This window comes from Ursus americanus, chromosome 23 (assembly GCF_024610735.1).
Source record: "Ursus americanus isolate L20-20 chromosome 23, mUrsAme1.1.p, whole genome shotgun sequence".
Taxonomy (NCBI): Eukaryota; Metazoa; Chordata; class Mammalia; order Carnivora; family Ursidae; genus Ursus; species Ursus americanus.
In genome coordinates, this window is record NC_142149.1 from 44588075 (window position 1) to 44613760 (window position 25686).

At 52.7% G+C, this 25686-nt stretch overlaps 1 protein-coding gene across 1 annotated transcript in view; it reads left to right on the plus strand.

Moving 5' to 3' along the window:
- The window catches only part of RAP1GAP2 (RAP1 GTPase activating protein 2), a 178737-nt gene that overhangs the window by 64140 nt on the left and 88911 nt on the right, over positions 1–25686 (plus strand). Inside the window, 1 exon segment of the mRNA XM_045773724.2 lies at positions 14125–14209. Coding sequence (XP_045629680.2) covers positions 14125–14209 — 85 coding nt within the window.

Below are 25686 nucleotides of genomic sequence, written 5' to 3' on the forward strand. Positions count from 1 at the left end.
GGAACGTTGGCCTGTCCCACGCTACTCTAAGTTAGCCCTCTAGCTCTGAGGGTCTGTGAGCTCCTTTTGCTTATTCATTGTTCAGTTCATTGAGTGCCAGTCACTGTGCTGGGGGCTGGCCCAGCAGGCAGGGCGTACAGTAGAGATCAGGGAAGGGGCTGGGGCGGGGGGGGGGGGCGTTCATCAAGGCCCTCTGTTCTCACTGAGTCAGGAGGCGCGCCTGGCTAGAGGAGTGAGTTTCTGCTCATCCCTTGGAGATCTCGGTTATCCAGTGGTGCTTCAGGTAGCCAAGTCCTTTTTCTGAACCTTCCAGCCACAGAATACTGCCCAGGCGTTGTCCAGTGTATCCCTGGAGGCATGCGCAGTTATCCTATCCCTGAGAAAGAAGCTGATGCTAGGAGGAGACAAGAGGTCTGATATCACTGGTCTGGTTCATTGGCATCTTGGGTTGGAGCATGTTGGTAAGGTGAGATCGAAGCCCTGGTCCCTCGGGACTGAGTCAGCTATGCTCGGTTGCTTGGCTTCATGCGGACCCGGTTTCCCTGGACGTACATCTCCCAGTCATGCACCACGGTCACCAACAAGAAAGCGCAAGAAAGAGGATGGGCCATGTGCTCTGTCTAGGTATTGGAAAATGGTTCCAGGCATTTCTCCTTGTAGTGGATGAAGCTTCCAGAGATTGGTAGTAACATTATTAATTGAAAAGACCATACATATTTACCCTGAAATTCTACGGTCTGTCTCCACTGAGACTCAGCAGTGTGAACCAATGATGAAACTCTCTAACTGGCACGTTACTAATAACATATTCAGAGAAGCCAAGGGTTAGAGGCAGAGTGTGGGAGTGGAGTGGAGTGGCGGCAGACCAGGGAGGCCGATCCACTCTGTGCCAGCTGGGGTGACCCCAATGCCAGCAGACAGTGGGTGGTTTCTTAGCATGGATGGTTTAACACACGCCTGTGCTGGGCATGAGGAGGTGGGGCTCCTTCTCTCTGAGGGTTTACTAGGAACTCTGCCAAGACTTGGCACCACTTGGTTAACAGTGTACCCTTATATTACCATCAGGTTTTTGGGTTCAATTCAATAGTCAAGGTTTACCTGCTATGACTGTAAGAATCACTGTTGAACCAAGGAGGACACTACAATTATGTTTTCCTTTTTTTCTAAGAGAGGGAAGGAGGAAGGGAGGGAGGGAGGAAGGGGGGGGGGGAAGAGAGAGAGAGAGAGAGAGAGAGAGAGAGAGAGAATCTCAAGCAGGCTCCACGCTCAGCAAGGGCCCTCATGACCCTGAGCTCATGACCTGAGCTGAAATCAAGAGTCGGACATTTAACTGATTGAGCCACCCCAGCGCCCCTGTTTCCTTTCTTGTATAAGCTTTTATTTTTCCTGGAGTTAATAATTAACTCACGTTTCCCCCATTAGCATATTTTCTATGTATTTATCTTTATTTTTCTATTTTACCATTTTTATTTATCCTATCATAATTCCTTGAATAGTTTTTTTTTTTTTCTACGAGGGTTTGCATCTATTAGATATCCTGTCAGTTCCATTCTTTTCATCAGGAGACCTCACTTCCAGAGGCCTCTATCCCTTACTGCTCCTGTTATGGTAAAATGACAACTATTTTATTATGTGCAAATTCTGTGGGTTAGGATGTCAGGTAGGGCACATTGGGGATGGGTGGCTCATCTCTGCTTCGCAGTGTCTGAGACCTCATCCTGGATGGCTCATATGGCTGGAGGTGGCTGGGATGTTCAGCTGGGGCCATACGTCTGAGGCCTTGGTTCTGGCTTGGTTCCTAGGTCCTTCTCTTGTCACATCTGCTGGGGCTGAAATGTCCAAGATGGTTTCTTCACTGGGATGGTCTGGGATGAATGTCTGGAACATCTGGAAGCTGGCTGGTATTGGCATCAGTCTCCATGTGGCTAGCCATAGGACAGTAGTCTCAGGAGAGCTGGGCTTCTCACATGCTGGCTGTTTTCCCTGGAGCAAATGTTCCTAGAGATCGAGGTGGAAGCTTCGAGGGTTCCTGTGACTCAGCCTTGGAAGTTAAGTAATGTTATTTCTGTCCCATTCTGTTGGTCCAAACTGAGTCACAGGGCCAACCAGATCAAGGCAAGGGGAGGTACAGGGGGCATCAATACCAAGAGACGCGCTCATCGGGCAGCCAACTTCGGAGACTAGCTACTGCATCTCCTGTCTCTCTTCTCTGCTACTTCTTCCCGGAACTATTTTGGGGCAGATATTGGATCCTCTGATGTTTTTGTCTTTTCTTTTTCATTTTCCACATCTTTGTCTTTTTGTTGTACTTTTTGGGAGACTTCCTCAACTTAGTCATACCATCATATTTTTCTTTTCTTTTTTTTTTTTTTTAAGATTTTATTTATTAATTCAACAGAGATAGAGACAGCCAGTGAGAGAGGGAACACAGCAGGGGGAGTGGGAGAGGAAGAAGCAGGCTCATAGTGGAGGAGCCTGATGTGGGGCTCGATCCCGTAACGCCAGGATCACGCCCTGAGCCGAAGGCAGACGCTTAACCGCTGTGCCACCCAGGCGCCCCCATATTTTTATTTTCTAAGATCTCTTTCCTGATCATTCCATTTTTTATAGCATTCTCGCCTTGTGTCATGGATACAAAATCTTGTCTTCTCTCTCTGAGGATATTACTTTATAGTATTTTGTGGAGGTCTCCATTGGTTCCTTGCATTGTCTGTTACATTCAGGTTCCTCTTGATTATTTTGAGATCTTTCCCATATGTTGGAGGCTTGTCCCAAATGTCTGGCTACCCTTCGCCGTGTCTCTGTAGCCAAGAGTGGGGCACTAGGAAGTGGGTTGGGAGCTGTGTGGGCCTGGGCTTCCATGCAGGGTGGTGCCTGGGTAGCATTGCCCTTTCATTGGAGGAGCCCGGGTACCTTTTCTCAGGAATCGCTGTTCGGTCGTTGTTCAGTCTCTTGTAGTGCTGGGTGTTGGGGAGGTCATTTGTCTGTCAAGGAAGTGACGGGTTGGTGGTGCTCTGTGTTTCAAGTATCAAACACTCCCCCAGGGTCATCCATTCCCAGCCCATCTTCCAGGCACCAGTCACCTCATGTAGGCTGAATTTTCCTCTTCTATTACATTTGCTGTTGTCAGTTCACACTTTAAAACCCCCCCAAAACTGTTATTTTAAGGGGCTTCAGAAGAAGCAAAATAAATGCAGGTAATCAGTCTGATACGTTCATCATGGAAGCCTCAACAGGCTGAAGACGACGTCTGTCTACCTCTTTGTCCGTATCCATTTCTGTTTTTATATCTATCTCCCCTAAAGGAAGCAAGAGGGAACTATTTAAAAATTATTTTTTATCGTGATACATGCCATGCGTCCAAATTGAATTAGGCAGTAAGCACCCGCGTACCTGCCATCTGAGTCAAGACATACTAACAGGCTGGGAAAAGGCTGGTGTTCTGTGCTTTTCTGCCCCATGGCTTTGTGATTTTGGGTCTGAAGCTGTCTGAGGCCATGACCTTGGGAGCTGGCCGTCTTTGCTCTGACCGTGGTGTCGCTCCTTCTACCGAGGCCAGCCGTGCCAAGCCGAGCGGCATACCACGTGAGGGAAGCCGCTCACTCGGCAGTTTCCAGGTGATGCGGTGCTCCCAGGCTGGAGGACGTGCTCCTGCACCTGCCTTGCCCTTGCTCCTGTCTCTCTGCTAAGGCTTCGGTCCTTTTCTGAACCCGTCTGGGTTTCCCGGGGCCCCGTGACTTGAGGTGTGTCCAGAACGAACGTCTGCCTCCTGCAGAGCTGGTTCTCCTCCTTGGTCTGTGTCATGGTCGAAGCACCCGAACCTTGGTTTTCTGAAACCGGTCTCTTAGCTTCTGCTCCTCCTATCACGAGGTGATCTTCGTTTTGCCTCTGAGATGCCTTATGACCCCTTGGTTTTGTTTCTGTGGCCGTAAGTGCAGTGGGGGCCCCCTCCGGTTCCCTTCCTCCCTCTGCCTCCTGCCCTGCAGCAGAGCCCTGCCTCTGAAACTGCCGCTCCCCATTGTCTGGGGGATAAAGTTCAGATGGCTTGGTGCCTGTTTCCCAAACTGTAGTCTTGTCCGCAGACCACCTTCACTGTTTCTGTCATGTCTGGGTGCCACCCATGGTAGTTTCCTTTAACTGCTCAGTTTCTAAAAGTTGAATGAACTCATTTTATTTTATTTTTAAAAGATTTTATTTATTTATTTTATTTTGGGGGGGAAGGGGCGGAGGGAGGGGAGAGAGAATCTCAAGCAGACTTCCCACTGAGGGCGGAGCCTGACACGGGGCTCAATTCCATGACCCTGAGCCAAAACCAAGAGTTGCACGTTTAACCGACTGAGCTACCCAGACGCCCCTTGAATGAACCCATTTTAGAAGGCGATGCTATGTCATCACCATAAAAGGAGACTCAGAATAGCCTGCCATCAATAGAGGGCACTTGTAAAGGACCAATAACTAACCATTACAGGAAAGAGCACTGGACCAGCAGGGATGTGTGCACCCGACCCTGGGAAAGCGTGATGCAGATGCTCTTCTCGAGGGAGCCCCTGTTTTTCCCACTGTCAGTGCACCGTGGAGCCCAACTGCCCAGGGCCAGGCTTTGCTCTACTGTCCTCCCGCTCTGGGAACTTGGGCAAGTCACCTAACCTCTCCGAGTCTCAGTTTCCCCTTCTGTAAAGCAGGGTTAATAATATTTGCCGCAAAGGGTTGTCATGTGTCTTAAATGAGCTAGGCTTCCTGCAGTCCTTGTCCGTGGTAAGCCTGGGGTGTGGGTTTTCACTTTTCCTTTTTGAGGGTCTGCTAAGTGCCAGGCAAGTGTTTCCTCCACATTGGTGACGCCAGATGGTCTGACTTGGTGCTCTTTGCTTTCACTCCTCCATGCCTCTGCTTCTTTGCCATTCTCTGTTTTTTTCCCTCCTGGGTAAGTGCTGGCCTTGCCCTCAAGGTCTAGCTCAGCTGTGACCTCTTCTGTGATACCTGAGCTGATCTCCCAAGGAGACCTGGCCTTCCCTTCCCTGTGTCCCATGGCACTTTATTCCATATAACCCACAGTTGATACTTGGCAAGTGGGTCATTCACGTGGGTGTGCTGTGCCTTCAGGATAGTTCTTGCATCTTCACTTCTCCTGCCTGGATTGTCTTCTCAGATGCTTGTAAATAGTACCAGTGTTACTGCCCATGGTAACTAACACACAGCCCACCCTGGATCTCCAAGAACTCAAGCTCCAGGGACGTGAGAACGTGCTGGCTGGTGTCCTCTCTTCTGTGCCTCTGCCGTGGCACACAGAACAGGTGGAGCTGGGTTTCTCATTGTGATGGGAAAGGACAATGGGATTGGAGTGGGGGGTCTGGGGAGTTGAGCCCAATGCCCAGATTTCTGACTCTGTGGCTCTCAGGCCTACACCAAACGCCTCAGGGTCTGCTCTTACCAGTATGGGAGCCGTGTGGCATCAGTCAGTTCTCAAAGTTGTCTGTTCGGTAGGGCTTTTTCCAGGAGTGCAGGGATGTGCCTGTGTGTGTAGGTCGGTCCTTCGGCCCTGAGATGTAATAATAGAGGAGGAGGCTCGGCTGTCCCGAACCAGCGGCCGCGGCTGGGTCTCCAGGGCTGGGTAACCCTCCTGCCTTTTTCCTCTTGGTGCCTGTCCTTTCTCCTACCCCTGGCCCGGTTTAGGGATTCAGGGTCCTCCAAGGAAGGGCAATGCCATCCTCACCCAGCACACCCAGAGAAGCCAGCGTGTTCCTTGAAGCTACAGGCCCAGAGTATCGCGCAGACCTCTGCTTGGTCCCATGGGCAGTCCTGTCTCATTGCCCAGGGTGTGGCCTGTTTACCTCCTGTGCAGCTGGCTTCCACTGTCGATTCATTCCTTATGGGGGACCCATAGACCTGTGGACCCTTGACACTCAGGCCTTTTTTTTTTTTTTTTAAAGATTTTATTTATTTATTCGATAGAGATAGAGACAGCCAGCGAGAGAGGGAACACAAGCAGGGGGAGTGGGAGAGGAAGAAGCAGGCTCATAGCAGAGGAGCCTGATGTGGGGCTCGATCCCATAACGCCGGGATCACGCCCTGAGCCGAAGGCAGACGCTTAACCGCTGTGCCACCCAGGCGCCCCCCCCCTTTTTTTTTTTTTTTAAATAAGCTCTATGCCCTACATGGGGCTTGAATTCACAACCCTGAAATCAGGAGTCCCATGCTTTACTGACTGAGCCAGCCAGGCGCCCCAACACTCATGCTTTATAAACGTGTGTCCATAGACCGGCTGTACCTCCTGACCGGTTTTTCCTGCGATGTGACCTGCTCACTTTTTGCATACTCATGCCGTGGTGATTTGGGGACTGCGCTCTCTGGAGATCAGGAGAGAGGCTGGCTGTGGGATTTGGGCATCCCCCTTGCCTCTCAGGGCCTTGGTGTCCTTGTCTGTCTGATTAGGTTGTCGAATGGCTTCTAATGGTTTCTCCCAGAGCTGCTGGTCTCTGTCTGCGAACCCCAGGATTGGGTGGGTGTGGTGGGGGTGGGGGTAACCATTTTGCATTCCTGGGGAGTTTTGAGTCATCACCGGTCCAGAGTTGGGTTCTGAATCTCCAGGAACCAAGAGTGTGCACAGGGATGGGACAACCCTGCCAGATGCTGCCGGGCGAGCAGTTCCTGCTCCTTCCTAAGGGGCTTTTCAAGCAGGGCATTGGGACTTACTCCCTCCACCTGCTGGAACCTCTCATTCCCAAATCCTGTGCCCCCTTCTGTCCCTCTGCTACCCTGCCAGGCTTGCTGGGCCCTGTTCTTCTCCCCTTCCACATCCGCCCCAGCACAGGACAGACATTAACCCCCTCACCTCTGTGTCTGTCCCTTTGGAGCTTTTGCAGACAGGCCATGTGCATGTGCCGAGGACCCAGTGGCCCACACGGTGGCTGGGCTCTCCTGTCCCTGCCTCCCAGGTTTAGGGTCCAGAGTATATGGGCATTCGAGTTTCCCCAGATTTGAAGCTGCTCTTGCCCCCCTCCGCCCTCTGATTGTCTTTCTGCCTCGCCCCCCTCCTCCACGCTCACTCCTTCCCCCTTTTGACGGCAGCCTTGGCGACAGCAGCGGTGGCGACAAGGTCTTCCGAAACCAGGGCTTGTGCCAAGTGCCTCATAGGCCTTATTCAGGCCACTGCGGAGGGGGCTGTAATTAACCATTTTACAGATGAGGAAGCTGAGGGGCGCTGAGATGAAGTGACTTGACCAGGGTCACACAGCTAATTGGGGTAGGGCTGGAATTCAAATCGAGGCCTGTTGAACCATAAAGCCAGTGCTTTGAATCCACCATACGCCCTGTCCATCTGCCTGGCCCTCTCCTCCCTCCAGCCTGCTGCCAGGCTATCCTGCCAAGCCTGGATGGAACTTCTGGAATATGTTTCCAACCCCAGGGATGGCTGCTAGGATGAGGGCTACATGATTGTGCCACAGGGCCTGGCGTCTCTGTAGACAGCAAGGCAGACTCTCCTGGGCCTGGACCCTCAGTCTGCACCCAGCCTTTCCCCCCTCCTCAGCCCTCCCCTTGGCCCACCTTGCCCAGGGACCACATAATTGTCTGCCACCAAAAAACCTCTCTAAGATACTAGTCACTGAGGAGTTGAGCACAATTTTCTGAGTCCTGTTCAGAGAACAGGTGTTGGGAGCTAACCTGCCCATTCTGCAGATGAGAAAGCAGGGAAAGCAGAGAGACTTTGAGGTTCGGCTCGTCAGGCCTAGAGTTAGTCCTGGCTTCTAATTCCTCTTTCTTCTCGCGTGTCTGCTTCTTATGATATCTTGTGAAGCTTTTCGTGTTACGTTATTCCTATTGTTTACGGTCTAGTTAGTTACATAGGATGGGGAAATATGAAAAGTGAGAACTCAAACGATCTCTCCAAATAAATGACAATGCAGGTCCTCTGAGTGCTGGGAGTGGAGACGGCAGTCCTTGCTTTCAACAGGTGTGAGTAGTAAGGGAACCCTCGTCAGATTCTGGAGCTTTGCCGCAAAGCCAAAATTTGCCCGCAGCCCTGGGAGCACCAAGAGGCAGCCAGAGCAGGAAGTAAGCAGCAGAAATGACAGAAGTAGAGCCCATTCAGCCCCTTCTCTCTTATTCCTTTTTAAAAACGGAGTTATAATTTATACACCGTAAAAATTCACCCTTTAAAGTGTGTAATTCAGTGCTGTTTGGTATGTTCACACACTTGTGTCACCATCACCTATGTAGTTCCAGAACATTTTTATCCCCTCAGGAAGAAGCCCCTAACCCATTAGTTGTCACTCCCCGTTCTTCCCCACTCCCCACCAGCCCCTGGCCACCACTGATCTACTTTCTGTCTCGGATTTGCCTGTTCTGGACGTTTCCTGTGCATGAAGTCACACTGTACGTGGCCTTTTGTGGGTCACACCGTACGTGGCCTTTTGTGGCGGCTTCTTTCCTGCAGCATAGTGTTTTCGAGGTTCATCCACACCGTGGCCTGAATCCGCACTTTGTTCCTTTTCGTGGCTGATTACTATTCCATCCTGTGGCTAGACTGCATTTTGCTTTTCTGTTCATTGCTTGATGGACACTGGCTGATTTCCACCTTTGGGCGTTGTGAATGGTATGTCTCGTTCCTTTTGGTTTGGTTTTCCTGGGAAGCTCTCTACGGTGGCCAGCTGTCTGCATTCCTGCAGGTTGACTCTTTGGAAAGCAAGAGAAAGCAGAGCCAGCTGTGGCTGGGTGGCTGGGGACCTAGTGGGGTGAGAGATGCAGACAGAGGGAGTGTGTAGGTTTGGAGGAACTCTCTGCCGGAAGGAGGCCTTACACCTGGCCCCAGAGCCATCTGCTGATCGGTGAGTACTTTTCCTGTTGTTGATTATTAACTGATCATTATGATCCTGAGAGTGGATCCCTGGGGCTAGAACAGGTGCTTTTTTTGAGATGCTAGAAGGGTTTCCAAAGACATTAAGCAGTCCTGGACCCTTCCTTGCTTCTCTTTCTCCACTTGGAGATCAGATCCCCATTTTAGGACTTATAATAACAATAAAGATGATGATAGTAGTAGTGGTCTATATTTGTATAGGACTCTATGTTTTATTTCACAGCCATTACATTTAATTCCTCAGAACATCATTGCCGTCATCTTTGCAGATGCAGGAGGTGGGACACAGAGACGTGAGGTGACTTACCCAAGGGCACACAGTGGGGTAGCAGGTAGAGCCAGACTGGAACCCGGGAGTCTCCTGAACCCTAGCGTAGGGCATTTTCATAGAAGTGGGGGGAGATGACCTTAGATGGTCTAGGGCAGAGAAATCCGAGGCTGGACGGAAGGAGCTAGAAGGCCTGGGTGCCGTAGGTAGGGCCCTCTCTGGGGGAGGGGGGAGGGGGTTAACAATCCCATCTGGGTGAGCCATCCCCTGGCTTTCTCTGCTTCCACCACAGACTCCTTGGTCGTTTCCTCTCGAGACCTGCATTTGGCTAAAGCCAGCCAGGCCCTCTCCCAGCTGCCCCAGGTTTGTCCATGCTTCTGGGGAAGGAATCCCAGAGCAGAGAACCTCAGTGCTAGGTGGATCTGGGGCACAGGGCTGCTGAATGGGTAGCAACCGCACGACCCCCAGAGGCTGGAGGAGGCCCCTGACCTGCCCATTCATGTCTGTGCTTAACCACCTTTCTCGCTGAGCGGAGTGTGTGGTCTTCCTCCTCCCTCTTCTGCCTTCTCTCCGTTCCCCTTTTTCCCTCCTCTTGTGGGTCCCTGTGTGGGTCTGGGGAGCTGTGTGGCTGGCTTGGTTGGAGAGACAGTTTCAGACTCAGTGCCGTGACAATGTCAAGATCACTGTGGGTCACAAGAAAGTTGTTACAAATAATAGTAAGGATACCATCTCTGCTAATAACTTACCTTTTGCTTATAATAAATGAGAGCAGATTCAAGGTTATTTCTTGGTATAATCATGCCTTTTTCACCTACTTGTGTGTGATTTGTTTGCCTGAGAAAGGGCTGGAATGGCACTGAGCACCCAAGTTCTTACTCTGTCTTAGCACCAGCTGGTGGCCGGGCTGGGCCTGGCTGTCCCTGGGAGGGTGGCTCCCGCACACAAGGGGCGTGAGGGCCGGGGCAGGACGAGGTTGAGCCCCGCTGACCGTGGCAGGGGTGGTGAGGTGCCAGCGGGGCATTCTGTTTTCTGTTTTTGGTCTTCCAATGACAGAGGCAAGGCTAGAGCCTGCGACTTCGGCAGTGTACCCGTGTCCTAGGGCTGCCGTATCCACACGCCACGGGCCGGCAGCTTAAAACAGCAGGCTGGAAGTCCCAAACCAAGGTGCCAGCAGGACCTGCTCCTTCTGGAGGCTCTGTGGTGGAGGCCGGCCTTGCGTCTTGCGGCTCCCAGTGGGGCTTGGCGTTCAGCTGAGTCACTCCGGGCTCTGCCTCTGTCGTCACGTGGTATTCTCCCCGTGTGTCCATGGCTTCACACGGCCACCTTTGCTTCTCTTAGGGACACCAGTCAAATTGAATTAAGGGGCCACCTTAATGACCTCTTAACTTGATTACATCTTCAAATAAGGACATAGTCACGGGTACTGGAGGTTGGGACTTCAACATATCTTTTTGGGGGACACGATTCGTAATAGGCAGTTGGCTCTTAATTAAGTACCTTTGGCTTTTAGGAGTTGAGAATGGAGATGGAGCTGTGTGTCCTGTCCCCCCCAACAGGTGCCACTCAAAGCTATCGGTATACCAAGGCGGGGTAGGTTTGTGACCTAGGGCCTGGGTGTACCCTGAGTTCTGTTGTTTTTGAGGGCAACAGGCTTGCCTCTGTCTACCCTGGCTTCCCATCTGGAGTCTTGGATAGAGCCCTAAAACAAGTGTGAAGCCGCGAGCCGCTGGTGCTCATTCCTGCTCCAGCACCTTTCAGGCTCCAGACACCACTGAAGGCATCCTTCTGGCTGGAAGGCACCTTGTGCCCCCACTGAATTGTACCCACAGTCCCTAGAGACTGGTCCCAGGAGCTTCTGCCAGCATCCAGGGAAAACAGGCTGGTCCAGGGAAGTGGGGCTCAGCGCAGGAGGGGGGGGCGTGGTGGCCCTTTGCTGAGAGTCAGGGGCCTTGGGTAATGCTCACATCTGCTTTGGTCCCATGGGAGTGGACATCTTGCACCGTGTGGAGAGAAGCAGACAGCGTGAGTCTGTATTTGACTGTCCCTAGACCAGTGATACTAAGAGCCTGCCAACATTGCCCTCCTCTAGGATTTGTGTCCCTGGAGAGCCAGGACCGCAGTCAGGCAAGTGCGCCACAGCCTCCTCCAAGAGAGTCGTCCAGAGGTCCTCAGCTAACCCCTGAACAGTCCTGTAGACTTTGGGCATGGGGCTTGCCTCCTGTCCCCTCCCTACATGCTTCCTCCTTGGCTCCCAGCCCCCGAGGGGACCTGCCCTTGTCCATCCTCACCTCAGGGGACCCGAGGGTGGTGCCCCATCCCTGCTCATCCTTCTTCCTCTCCCTTTCCGCCGTCGTGGCTCTCAGGGGCTGGGTCCGTTGAGGAGGAGTGGTAGCTGCTTGGGAGAGGGCGCAACGGCTGGAGGGGGTGAGCCTGTGCTGGGATCCAGCTCTGTGGGGTCCACAGGCAGGTGAGGGCCAGAGCGGCTGGGCTGGACCCCACACTGGCCCAAGGCAATGACTGGAGGGGAGGAGGTGGCTCTCAACGGAGAGGTGGAAGGAGCCTCGTTCAGTCCTTTGTGTGTTGCGTGCACATCTACACGTGCTGAGTTGTGGCCCTGCTGGTTCGTGTGCCAGTTACAGTCTGGACCCGGAGGGCACCTCCCCCCACCGCCCCGAGTGAGAGCTAGGTCCAGGAAGACATGAAGAAAGAGACAGATGGAGGATCAGAAAGGGGGACTGGCAGGTCGAGGTTAATCGGGGTCATATGGATCTTCTACGAAGGCAGATGTTCATGCAGCCTCCTTGCCCGGTTGCCTCGAGGACAATGAGGCCTGGCCCGCTGCAGGGGTAGGCAAGAGTCATGCCAGGGTAGACAGGGCCCCACAGCACCTGGCCGGGTCTCTTGCAGGTTGGGCTGTCCTGTGGGCTGAGGGGAGCCAGGCTGGGGGGGTGTCTGGCTCGCAGGGCAAGGGCTTCTTCTGGTGCTCTGTAGGGAGGGTGGGCTTCTCTCACGACGGATGCCTGGGGTTGGAGCTGTCGTCTCTGTTGGCAGGATGCGGGCTGGAAAGTACAGAAGCATTCTCTTCAGGTGGCAGTGGGGGTCCTTTGGTCATTGAAGTGGGACCCAGCTGTCAGGGCTACGTCAGGTGGGGCTCTGGAGAAGGAAACAGTTACAAAGTTGGGAGCCTTGGTGGCTCAGCCTGGTCTTGGACTCTTGCTACTGTTACCCTCAGCTCTCCCTGCTGTCCCAGGAGATAGTCAGGGCACGTCCAGGACACCAGACTCCCTCGCTGGGGGCTCCCCTAGGTTCTGCCCAGCTGGCCCTGTTGCGTAACCATTGCTCCAAACGCTTAGCTCACTGCCAACATTCTGCCTGGTGATCGGACTGCAAGCTAGCACTCCCTGGTCACCAGCGAGGGCCAGATGGAAAGTGGGGAGTATGTGAGAGCAGTGAACCTGTTGCTGTCATGTTGTCATGGTGACACAACTCTGTTGAGCTGCTTCTCCATGGTCCTAGCCCACATGGACTAAAATAAGTTCTACCTGCCACTCCCACAGCAGGCAGCCCCATCCTCCCAAGGTCAGCTCTCTGGCCATGGTGTGTGTGTGTGTGTGCGTGCGTGTGTGCGTGTGTGTGCGCACACGCATGCTCATCGGGTCAAAGGGTACCCAGGAAGGATGACTCACAAATGTTTATACTCCTCTTCTGTCTCTCTTTTTTTTGGTCTTGGATTCAAATGTATTTTGAAATACATCTACCAAATGTATAGCTGTATGTTATTAACCACTATCATTTTGACAAATGAAAATGCTTGAAGACAAATGGTACTGCTGCAGTTTCAGGGCTGAATTACTTCCCACTATGTCATTGCGGTAAAACGGTTACATGTATTTTGATGCCTTTCAGCATTTGTCAGTGCCTCTGAGGCCTGTAGGCATTGTGGGTCTTACATGTCTTTAGAGCGGTGGTTCTCAGACTGCGTTGCCCATCGGAAGACCTGGAGGGATTGTAAAACCCAGATTCCTCGGCCCGATCACTGGAGACTCTGGTGTGCACCTGAGAATTTGCATTTCTCACAAGTTCCCCGGTGATGCTGATATGACTGGTGCAGGAACCACACATGGAGTAGCCCCAGCGCGCCCGGGTTAAGGGTGGGTTAAGTGTGGGACTCTTGATTCCGGCTCAGGTCATGATCTCAGGGTTATAAGATCAAGCCCCAGGTCTGGCTTCGCACTCAGCAGGGAATTTGCTTGAGATTCTCGCTTTCCCTCTCCCCATGTCCCTCCCTCTGCTTGCACACACGCTCTCTCTTTCAAATAAAATAAATAAATAAATAAATAATTAATTAAAAAAATAAGAAAAAAATAAAATTAGGGGCACCTGGGTGGCTCAGTTGGTTGGGTGTCTGCCTTCAGTTTCGGTGTTGATCCCGGGGTCCTGGGATCGAGCCCCACATCGGGCTCCCTGCTCAGCGGCGTGTCTGCTTCTCCCTCTGCCTCCCCCCCCTTGTGCTCATTCTCTCTCTCTCTCTCAAATTAATAAGTAAAATCTTAAAAAAATAAAATAAAAGGAGGTATTTTCTTGTTACACTGGACTAGGTTTTTTTTTTTTTTTAAGATTTTATTTATTTGAAAGGGAGAGCGAGCGAAAGAGAGAGAGAGAGCATGAGCAGGGGTGAGGGGCAGAGGGAGAGGGAGAAGCAGACTCCTCTCTGATCAGGGAGCTCGATGTGGGGCTCCATCCCAGGACCCTGGGATTGTGACCTGAGCTGAAGGCAGATGCTTAACCCTCTGAGCTACCCAGGAGTACCTGGACTGTGCTAGGTTTTAAAACAAAACAAAACAGAACAAAGTTCAGTACATCCCAGCGGAGAACGCGCTCCAGTCTGGTTTCACACGGTGTGTGTTAACAGACTGGTCCCCGTCCCAGCTCCTGTAGGCAGAGAGAGGGAATGGCTCAGGCAGGCCCTCACTCACCTCTTCTGTGTTCTGTGGCCTCTTCACAGGAAGCAGGAACTGGCCAACAGCTCGGATGTGACCTTCCCCGACCGGCCGCTGTCCCCTCCTCTCACTGCACCCCCCACCATGAAGGTAAGAGGCTCCGAATTGGTAAGTGGGGAGGGGAGGTGGCTGTCCCTTTGGTCCAGGCCCCGCTGCTGCCATCCAGTGGGCGCCACAGAGTGCCCCGACACCTCGGGAGGAAAGTGTGACTGAGACTTGGGAGTGTCAGGGGCTGGATGAGGCCTTGGGGGGCTGTGGGATCCAGCACGAGGGGCTCAGGCAGGAGTGAGTGAGGAGACTGAATGCAGCCTGGTGTCTTCACTTGATCTTAGCTGAAGGGCTGAGAAACGGTTGCGGGCTGGTGTCTTAAGGGGCTACTGCCCAGGAGGGCTGCCTGGGGCTGGGGCTGGGGAAGGCGGGTCCTGCGGGTGGCACCCTCCTGGGACTTGAGTGGCACTTGCAGGCTGGTCTGCCGGCCTCTGACCGGCCCTCCTGGGCTGGCCCTGTCACCCCAGTCCCTGTGGGAGAGCTCTTCTAGGGCTTCTGGGGGTCAGGAATTCTGTCTTCTTAGCACAGCAGTCACAAGTCTCTTTCCTGGGAGACCACCTCCCAGAACGCCGGGCCCTGACTTCTCATTCCTGGAAAGGAGCTGAGGCAACTATACCCTCCCCCCACCACGCCTGTCTCCTTTCAGCTGTCAGTACTCCCGACAGGAGGGTCCCAGGCCCGAACTGGCTCTCAGGGAGGACTTTGGCTCAGCCAGTATCCCTGCCTGGGTGGCGGCACGTGATGCTCCCTCCTTCCCTCCCTCCCTCCCTCCCTCCCTCCCACAGTTCGCGCCAGGTGAGGACTAGCTCTGAAGAAGTCTGAGGACTAGCTTCCTGAGTCATCTGAGGGGACATCTAGGGGAGCAGGGGCTCCCCTAACCTGATCTGTTGGCAAATGATCCCCCCCAAAGGAAGTAGATGGAACCACCCTTCCGTTATCATCTCATATTGAATGCCCACCACGTAGACCGCTGTGTGGTATGCACTGAGGGGGGGTATCATAGAATATGAGCCTGCCCTGGTTGGATAGGAGTTCAGGTGTTGGTGGGGTGCAGGGCTGACCGAGGACAGTGGGATACCCAGGGGCATTGAAAGGCAGAGCACCTCCATCAGCCTAATCCCAGTGCAGGCATCTGAGCCAGGTGCTGGGTGGTTTGTTTGTACAGGGTAGTGCTGAGAAGCACGTCACCGTTCTGAGTTTCAGCCCCTTGGTCTGCAAAGTTGGATGTGGGATGCTTGTCACTGTGCTCATGGGTGGTGGGAGTTTGCAGGGAGAACCCTGGAAGTCCCCTAGGAGGAGTCACTGAGTTCCCTTGGCAGGCTTCCCTTACTCACATGCTCATTTAATTCATTCAACACCCAGTACTTGCTCGAATGTTGTATTAGTCAGGACTCTTGGTTATAAGTGACAGAAACATAACTCACTTTGGCTTAAGCATAAAACGGAATTTATTGCTTTGTAATGGCAAGTATAGACTCTCGGCATGGCTACATCCGTGAGTCTGTCTCCTTCCATCTCTCTTCTGTATTGGTTTCATTCTTTGTCAAGCTCTGTGTCTGTCGTGGCAAGATGGTGACAGTAGCTCCCACCTGCTTAGTAACTTCAGTGGAAAGAAGTACTTCTAACAAAAGTCCCAGGGAGGAAGCTTGGGGGCCTGGCTTAGGTCACTCTGAAGCAGTCTAGCTCTGAAGCGATCATTGCGGCCAGAGAGGTGGGGGCTCTGATTGGCCAGACCTGGGTCTCATGCCCACTATCTAAGCCCAAAAATCCGAGAGTGGGAGAGGGGTAGTTCCTCAAAGGAATATTGAGGTGTCATTAGGAGAAGATGGGGAGATGGTTGCAGGGCAGGCAAGACCAAACAGCTTTCTACCATAAGTGCTGGCCCCGTGCCAGGCCCGGTGCTGAGTGCTGGGGAACCCTGTAGTGAATAAGGCATCATGGTCCCCGCCCTCCTGGAGCTTGTCATCTAGCTAGGGGGCAGGAGGTGAAAGTTGAAAAACCAAATTGAAGATGAAGGATGGACATTAGGTGTGATGAACGTTCCAAAGGAGAAGCACAGCATAGCTTGGGGACGATGTAAGGGGTATGTGTGCGTGAATCGAACCTAACCTTGGAGAGGGTCAGGCAGGACTTCTTGGGAAATGATGTGGAAGCTGAGCTCTGAGAGTTGCATAGGACTCTGTTAGGCAAAGGTGTCTAACCTCAGGGTGGAGGAGAGTGTTGTAGGTGCTCGATGCTCAAAGTGAGGCCAAAGGACCAGCAGTGCCTGCATCGTTGGGTTGGGAGCTCCGTAGAAAGGCAGACTCTCAGGGTGGGTACGCAGACGTGGTACGGCAGGCTCCGTGAGCCCCCTGGAGCAGGAGGGAGGAGGCGGTGCGGGCAGAACGGAAAACCAGAGTGGCCAGAGCGTCTGCAGTTAGGGACGAAGAGGCAGACCCTTGCAAGTTTTATTTTATTTTTTACTTTAAAAAATTTTTAATCTGAGGATTTTTTTTATGTCGAAGTATAGGTGACACAATGTTACATTAGTTTCCGGTGTATAGCATAGTGACTCGACAAGTCTGTATGTTCTGCTCTGCTCCCCACAAGTGTGGCTCCCAGCTGTCACCATACACCACCACTGACTCTGTTCCCTGTGCTGTGCCTTTCATCCCCGTGACTTAGTCATTCCATACCTGGAAGCCCGTGCCTCCTACTCCCCTTCACACACTCTGCCCATCCCTTCCATCTAGACCCTTAGAAGTTTTGTTAAAGATTTTGGGCTTTATCCTAACTAAGGGCATTGATGTCATTGAAGATTTTAGTCAGAACAGTAGCCAGATGATGGTACTTTTGGAAAATCACCCTGGCTCTTGGGGGGAGAATTCGTAGGAGGAGCAGAGTGGAAAGTGGGGGAGGGGTTGGGAGGTCACTGAGGGAGTCTGGTGCAGGGATGGGGAGGGGATGATGGTGGCCTGACTCTGAGGGGTTTGTGGGGTTTTTTGGAAGTGGTCAGATCTCTGATTTCCTAGGAGGTAGACTGATGAGATAGGGAGGATGTGGGGAGAGGTAGGAGGCAAGAGTGGCTCCAGGTTTGAAACAACTGATAAACGGTACAGCTGTTCTCTGAGACGGGGGACCCCAGAGGGAGGATGAAGGCTGAAGTTCTAAGTGCTGTGTTGTACATGCTTGAAACATAAACGAGGGTATCAGTGAGCTGCTTAGTATTCGGGGGCCGACTCAGGAGAGGGTCTGGACTGGAGGTAGTAATCTGGAGCCATTTTTTTAGAGGTGGGAGTTGAAGCTTGGGGTGGAAGGCTGGGCCAGGGGCAGTGAGCACTCCAGGGAGAAGGCGGAGTGAGAAGAGGAGAGATTCCTGGGGTGGTGCCCTGAGGGGCTCCCCTGGGCAAAGGCTGATGTGGAGGAGGCCGGAGACTGGGTGGGAAGAGCGTTTCACGAAGGAAGAATGGGCAGCTATGTCAACTGCTACAGAGAGGCCAGGTATGGTGTTGGAGCCCGCAGTGGCCTGGTGGTGCTGCTGTAACTTGGAACCGTTCTGGGGCGGGAGGAGTGGACAGCAGGCGGGTGGGCTGAGGAGTGAGTGGAAATGTTGAGAGGAGGGAGCCAGGAGGGTGCATGGGTACAGGAGGGAGAGGTGCTTATCCGGAATCTGGAGCATAAGTAAGAGATTGTTAGTTAACATAGAGATTCATTCAAAACATTAGGACCATCCGCTGGGTACCTGAGCCTGCCCTGTTGCGGCCGGCACAGGGCCCGGCGGTCTGTTGGGGGTAAGCCTGGCCTGACGGGAGCTCCAGGCAGGCTCAGAGCAGAGCAGCAACCTGTCGGGTGGCTTTCCTGTCCAAAGCCCCAAGGCCAAGGTCAGAGCTGAGGACTCAGAGGAACATACGAGGGGTCACCCTGAAGGCTCACACTGGGGTTGGGACCCGTCTGTGGTTGGTGTTGGGGGCCAGTGTGTGTATGTGTGGGTGTACCTGGACTTAGGGATCCCTTTATGACTGTTATTTGGGCTTGTTCTGTGGCAAAGACAGCCTGTGGCCGTGGTTAGGAGGCTGTCTGTGGCTAGTGTATTTTTGTCCTTTGGCAAAGCAAACTGACTCATACGGTTAGAACCACAGTCCTCCTGCCCGGCGTGCTCATTATGGAGGGAGCGTCCCTTTGGTGACAGCGCTTACCAAGTCCTGTTGCTGGCCGTCCGACACTCCCCCGCGCTGAGCTCCTCGAGGGCAGTGACTCTCCTAGTCTGCGGCCTGGGTGGGTGCTGGTGGATGTTTATGGCGGTGCACCGTCTGGGACATCCAGGTCGGGGGAGCCTGTGTTTGAGCTCCTGTTTCTCTGGTGTTGCTTGAATCTCATATCCTGGCAGACCCTCTGTCTCCAGGTAACACTTGTCTAAATTATCCCTTAGACATGTGTTCTTTAAGATGCAGACTGAAGCTCCCTCTTTCCTCATCAGTCGTAGGTGGGGTCTCTACCTGCGTGGTCCTGGGCTCCCACTCATGATGTCGGGCTCCAGGGTGGGATCAGGCGTCTGCTTTGCTGATCTCCCCAGCTCCCCAGGTTATTATTGCACACCGATGTCTGAGACATCCAGGGTGGAAGCTAGCCTCTCGCCAGGGTCTCTGGTTGCGGGGTTCTGCAGCACGGTCCCTAGCCTACCCCCAGCATCTGGGCAGTGGGGGCAGTGCAGGCTTGGGGCGGGGGTGGCAGGCCTCTCACTTTGGTGGGTTAACTTGGGAGTCACACGATGTCAGGGGGGATGATTCATTTCTCTTACAGATAAATTGGATGGGAAACTGGACTCACCTAAGGTCCCCCCGAAGTTAGTGGTGTTCCCCCTATGGTCAGTATAGTAAGTTAAAGTCTCAGACCCAAACCAGTTTTGGTAAAGTGCTCTTCTCATCCCACCCCTCACAGCCAGGCCAGCCCCTCCTCTGGTTGCTTCTCCCATCAGGAAGGGACTGCTGGAGCAGAGGGAGCCTGCAGCCCCTGGAGAACCTCCTCAACCCAGGCTCCTGCCCCCACTGAGCCCCCGATGCAACTGCTCTTTGCTTCCCCTCCCCCGCCCCTTTGCTGTTTGTGTTTTTCAGGGGGATTTTTTTTTTTCCTAATATGAAACTGAGAAAAAGCAGCCAAAGAGATGCTAAGCAGATGGGCTAAATGAGAGCCCAGTTCCAGCCAGAACTCACACTGTGGATGGTGCAGGGTGGGCTGGGAGAGGGGTTTGGGGCTGTCTCCCTGGGAATGCTGTGGATTGTTTCCACGTCCACATTTTTTTTGATCTGGTTTTCATGCCCAGATGGATCAATAGGCATTGAGAGAGGGACGACTGTGTGTGCCCAGCATTGCGCTGGGCTCTGTGGGGTCAAACCGAGGCCACGGTCCTCACCCCTCAAAGAGCCTGCTGTCTACAGGGGGCCTTAACTGAGCAGAAGAAACCTTATGGCTCAGTGTATGACAAGCTCAGATGTGTCATGTGGCTTCTCAGTGGGCCGGAGAGGAGAGAGGATAGCTTCTTGGGGAGGCGAGGTGGGGTGGGCAGAAGGGCCCTGATGGCAAGCGCGGGGTGGGCTAACCCCCTAGGACTGACCGGAGACAACAACCTTTCTGGGCCTTGTGAAGTGAAGAGGTTGGGGTGACCCTCCTGACTGTCCCCCAGCTCACAGTGAGTGTGCAGGGCATTTCGTTGAAGGTGACAATGCTTGGGCTCGTTCTGACTTTGACCTGAGCTGTCATATTTGTCTCTGGATCTGCACCAGGCCTGCGTTGGCCTGATGAGCTGGGAGGCGACCCTTGCTCGGTCTACTCCCATCTTCCCTTGTGTGAGTCTGAGGGCAGCTCCCTCTTGGACCTTCTCTATTCCGCTTTGTTGAGTCTGAGGGCAGTCCCTCTCAGATCTCTTTTCCAGAAGAAGGTAATGGGGGCTTGGGGTTCCTGCTGTGGGGATGAACAGGAAGTCTTATTCCTACATTGTTCCTTTGGTACTCTGTTCTCCATGACTCACTAATGCCCTCGAAACCCTCAGGGGTAGGTCAGGCAGGTGTATAAGTCTCCAGACGCTAGGGAAGAAAATGGAGTCTCAGGAGCTTGTCCTCTGCACCCTCTTCATTCCCTTTGGGCCGAACTGTGCAGGTCTCCTCCCACCCCCCCAGGCTCACCAGTTGCCCATCAGCCGTTCTCTGCCCCAGGGGACAGGGCTGGGCTTTCCTTTCCAGCTTGTAGCTCAGCCTCAGGCCCAAAGCCAGCTCTCCAGTTTTTTCCTGCTTCCAAGCCTCCTCTCTTCTGTGCTGCTGGGAAGGGAGACTGCCCCCTTCCGTCAGGGTTGAGTGGAGGGGGTGCCGGCCCCCCGAGATCTACCAATTCTGTATGGACAAGGTGAGGAGGCATTTGTGAGAAGGATGTTGGGGACCTTCTTGGGGCGGGAAGGGCTAAAGTACATAGCAGGAAGGCTTGGTTTCCCCCTCTTCAAGAAAGCCCTGGAGGGGGATATGAGAGTCAGGACAAATATTTGTTTCCCCATTACCACCCCTGCACAGGTTCTCTTGGTGACACTCTGTGGGCCCTGGGAGAGCCATCCCTGGTCTCCACACGGACCCCTATTTATGTCACCTGTCCAGATGTCACCTCCTTGGGAGCTACTTGGGAGCCACCCCCAGGGGCTCGAGGACGGTGCAGACATGAGGAAGGGCTTGCCTGGATCTGGATCTGTGGGGGTGCACCTGGAAGGCTGGGAGAACATGGCGATGTCTACGTGTGCACCACCTGCCTGAAGCCACCCCCATGTGTGCATATCTGCACATGGGCGTGTTGTCCCTGATTTTGTTCATGCTTTCAGACCAACTAGCTCACACTTTTTGCAAATCACCTCAGAAAATGTAGTTACGTTCAAATGCATAAATCTTAACTGTACACTTTCATTAATGGATACATTCATGTGACCCTACTCTGATTCATGTGTAGGACATTTCTGTCTCCCCAGAATGTTCCGCTGTGTCCTTTTCTAGTCATCCCCCCACACTGCCCCCTGCCACAGAAACAGCCAGGGCTCGGACTTTTTTTTCTACTCTAAATTTGTTTTGCGTGTTCTAGAATGTAATTTGAAAGGCATCGTGTAGTATGTACTCCTTTGTGTCCAGCTCAGCGTGGCGTCTGTGGGATTTGCCCATGCTGCTGAGTGGGTAGTAGTTTGTTCCTTTCTATTGCCATTGTGTGAATACACCACAGTTCGTTCATTCCCCTATCGAGGGACATCTGGGTTATTTCCAATTTTGGCTGTAATGAATAGCCAAATGCTGTGAACATTCTGATTTGTTTTGTGTCGTTGGTTTTGTTTTTTGGAGCTAGTGTTTTCATTTCTCTTAGGTGCCTCTCTAGAGTGAGACTTCTGGGTCAATGGGTAGGTAGGTGAATTTTAACTTGTATGAAACTGCCGGTCGCCACGGGGCTGTACCATTTCCCATTGCTGCTGGCAACGGTGTGAGAGGGTTGATGGCTCCACGTCCTTGCCAACGCTTGCCCTTGTCAGTCTGTTTTGTTTTAGCCACTTGAGTGGCCTTGTAGGGGCATTTCATGGTGGTTTTTATTGGCATTTTTCTGATGACTAATGATGTTGAACAGTTCTTCACATGCTTGTTGACCATTCTAGAGTCTCTTTCACTGCTCCTTCCCCTTTAAGATCGGCTGTCTTCTTGTAGGCTTTCTTTACGTAGTCTGGGTACAAATTCAGCCTTTTCTTAACAGTGTCTTTGATGAGCAGAAGCTTTAGTTTTGATGATGTCTAATTTCTCATTGTATGTCTGTTGCCTTCTCTGTCCTAAGAAGTCTGCTCACTCCATATCACAAGGATTTCTTCCATGTTTTCTTCTAGAAGCTTTATAGTTTTAGCTGTGGGTCCAAGATCTGTCTCAATGTAGTTGCGTATGGCAGGAAAAAGGAATGTAGGTCCATTTATTCCCACGTAGATATCTGGTCACTGAAAAGACTTTGAGTGGCTTTGGTGCTTTAGTCACAAGAGCATGGGCCATGGAATATGTTCGTGTGACTATTTCTACGAGCCATGGTGTTTCTCTAGATGCGGGGATGGCCGAGACGTGACTCCACCCTCCTGTGCCCCACGGCGGAGGTCAGTAATTGATCACAGCACTCTTTCCCCGACTTTGGATGTGGTCTCAGAATCCTCTCCCCGAAGCACTGCAGGCAGCCACTGCCAGTCATTTGGAGTTGACATTTGAGATGAATTACTTCTGGCGTCTCTGACTGAAATTGTCAGAAGAGGTTATTTGCTCAGGTCCCACAGCTGGTGAGTGCAGAGCCAGGATTTGGACTCAAGTCTGTCTGTGTGACTCCGGAGCCCGTGGTGTCTTAAACACTACTCCATGCTCCTGTGCGTGACTCATTTGAGCGTGTTACTTAATCTCCCTGACCCCTAATTTCTTCACCTGTAATACAGGGACAATGGCTGCCTGACCTGGAGGAGGGGGTACAAGGAGTAATGAGGTAACCCGTGAAGTAGCTAGTGGAGTGCCTAGCGCATAGTAGGTGGTCAATAATTGGTTGTGATAACAGATGGTGATTTTTTAAAGATTTTTTTTTTAAGATTTTATTTATTTATTTAACAGAGATAGAGACAGCCAGCGAGAGACGGAACACAAGCAGGGGGAGTGGGAGAGGAAGAAGCAGGCTCATAGCGGAGGAGCCTGATGTGGGGCTCGATCCCATAACGCCGGGATCACGCCCTGAGCTGAAGGCAGACGCCCAACCGCTGTGCCACCCAGGCGCCCCATCAAGATTTTATTTTTAAGTAATCTCTACACCCAACACACAACCAGACTCAAGCACACAACCCCGAGATCAAGAGTCATACACTCCACTGACTGAGCCCGCCAGGCACTCCAACGACGACGATGTTGGTGATATGGTTCTTGCCCTTGAGAAACATGTAGTCGGGGCTTCTCGCTAGGGAACTGGGAGCCACCAGCACATGGGAGTCCCTGGTCTGCTCCCATGTAGCCTTGGAATCCTTGCCTTCTGAGCTGGAGGCATCAGAGGGGAGCCCTACTTCCCCGACGTTGCTAACTGAAGCCTAAGTCACAGGCCTTGGCCTAGCCATGTGGACCACTTGGGCCTTGTTTCTTCTCTCCCTTGTGTGGGGGGAACGGCTAGCCTTCCAGAACACTTTCTCTGGGAACCCTCTTCCCCCCTTCCTTGATTCTCCAGCCCATTCCGCCTTTCTTTCTGCCAGGCCACATGGCCTCCCCCACTGCAGAGGATAACCCCGTTCTGTCTGTGTGACTCCGGAGCCCGTGGTGTCTTAAACACTACTCCACGCTCCTGTGCGTGACTCATTTGAGCGTGTTACTTAATCTCCTGACCTGGACTTGGACTTCTTTGATGTTTTTTCTCAAAAACGTGAAGTAATATTGAGTAGTAGTTAAGAACACAGGTTCAGGAGCCAGTCTGCTTGGGCTTATGGTTTTAACACTTCCTAGCCATGTGACTTCTCTGTGCCTCAGTTTCCTCATTGGTAGGACAGAGATGTAAAAGAGCTTGCCTTGTGCAGTTGTGATGGGGGCTGATTGAGATGATGTACGTCGGTCACTTAGGACAGGGGCCTGTAGCATGTGCTGCAGAAATATCAGTCGTTACGGGGCGCCTGGGTAGCGCAGTTGTTTAAGCGTCTGCCTTCGGCTCAGGGTGTGATCCCAGAGTCCTGGGATCAAGCCCCACATCGGGCTCCTCTGCTATGAGCCTGCTTCTTCCTCTCCCACTCCCCCTGCTTGTGTTCCCTCTCTGCTGGCTGTCCCTGTCACATAAATAAATAAAATCTTTTTTTTAAAAAAAAAAGAAAGAAATATCAGTCGTTACGATTCCTCCACAGGATAGCAATGCTTAGAGAAGAAGTCTAGAAGGAAATATACTGATTTTTCTGCTGTTAATGTAGTTTCTCCTGATTTCTTGCCCTGCCTGGTGCCCATGGTTGAGTTGCCTTTCCAGGTCCAATGAACAAAATTGAAATCACATTTTGTGTGACTGGCCCCACCTGAGCCCTGTGTCTCAGATGCCAAGCCCTGCCTGAGACATGTAGGTGACAATGAGGGTGTTGGAAAAAGGCCCAAACTGAGGGTCCTGCCCCTGGGGAAGAGGTCTTCAGGGAGGGAGCATCCCTCTGGATCACGTTCCCATCTATTGTAGTTGGGCTGCCCAGAGCCAGTCAAGGGTCACAGGTGAGGCTGGTTCTCGTGGTGGCACAAACCACCTGCAAGGCCAGCCTCTGCGTAAAGGATTTTGGGATTGGACTGAGTATAGACCTGGGCAGTCAGGGCCTTGGAGATGCCAGGGTCCTGGCGTTTTTGGAATGCATTTCGTGATCTGTTTGTCCCTGTTGGGAGTGTCCTCCCGAATTCCTTTTGCCTGTGGCTAATATTAAAATGAGCTTCTACTTCTAGACGGGTCTTGTGCCCTGATAGAGCAGTTGGTGTTCCAGAATCTCCTTGGGGACACTTCCTTCACTGCTCCAGCCCTCGTCATGCCACCTGCCTTGGAGGCCTTGACCAGCTGTCCTGCCCCCAGCTTAGCGCCTACTTCTGTGACATCCCTGCTTATTTTGGGTCCTGCCTCCTGTGATGACCGTGTGGGACAGAGCCCTGGGCCTGGGCCTGGGATTTATTAACTGGGTGACATGGTGCAGTTCCTGATCTGTGAACTTCAGTTCCTCTGTTTGTAGACCGAGCCCACCCCCTTGGGTTGCTGGGGTTACAGAAGGAAGTGGGTGAGCGAGGGCTTCATAAAGCACATGCGCGTGTTATATATATTGGTATGTAATGGACACTAGGGGTTATTATCATGGGCAGTGAGCTAAATGCTGATGGGGGGGTTTCACTGATAATCCCGCTCTTCTTTTCTTGTAGCTGCGTAGATAATTCCTCTTGGAGAGTGGCCCAGGAGGGGTCCTGCCAATTCCACGCCCCGCCTTCCCCCCTGCTCCCCTGCCTGTCTTTCACCTGACGCTTGAGCCCATGTGTCCAGTGCTTTGGGGGCAGTGGATGGTGGGTTCTTTTTTTGTTCCTGAAGAGAGATGATCCACAGTTATGAGTCCCGGTAGGTACCTCCCGTGTGCCCTTGGCGTCCCCCGCTGGGCCCCTGGCAGATTCTCTGCCCCTAGCTGAGTGTGGAGATGGAGTTTCAGGCCTTGAAGTGTATATTCCTTACGTGGGGCTGCTGAAACAAAACCCCACAAGCTGCGTGGCTTAAAACAACAGACATTTATTATTCGGTGGTTCTGGAGGCCGAAGTCTGAAGTCAAGGTGTTGGTAGGGCTGTGCTGCCACCGGGGGGGGGGGGGGGAGTCCTTACTCCGTCCAGCTTCTGGTAGTTCAGGCGTTCCTTTGGCTTGTGGCTGCATGACTCCACTCTGTCTTCACGTGGCCTTCTCTTCTCTGTGGCTGTCTCTGCTCTGTGGGTCTTTTATAGGGACACTCATTGGATTTAGGGCCCACCTGGGTAACCTAGGGTGATTTCAT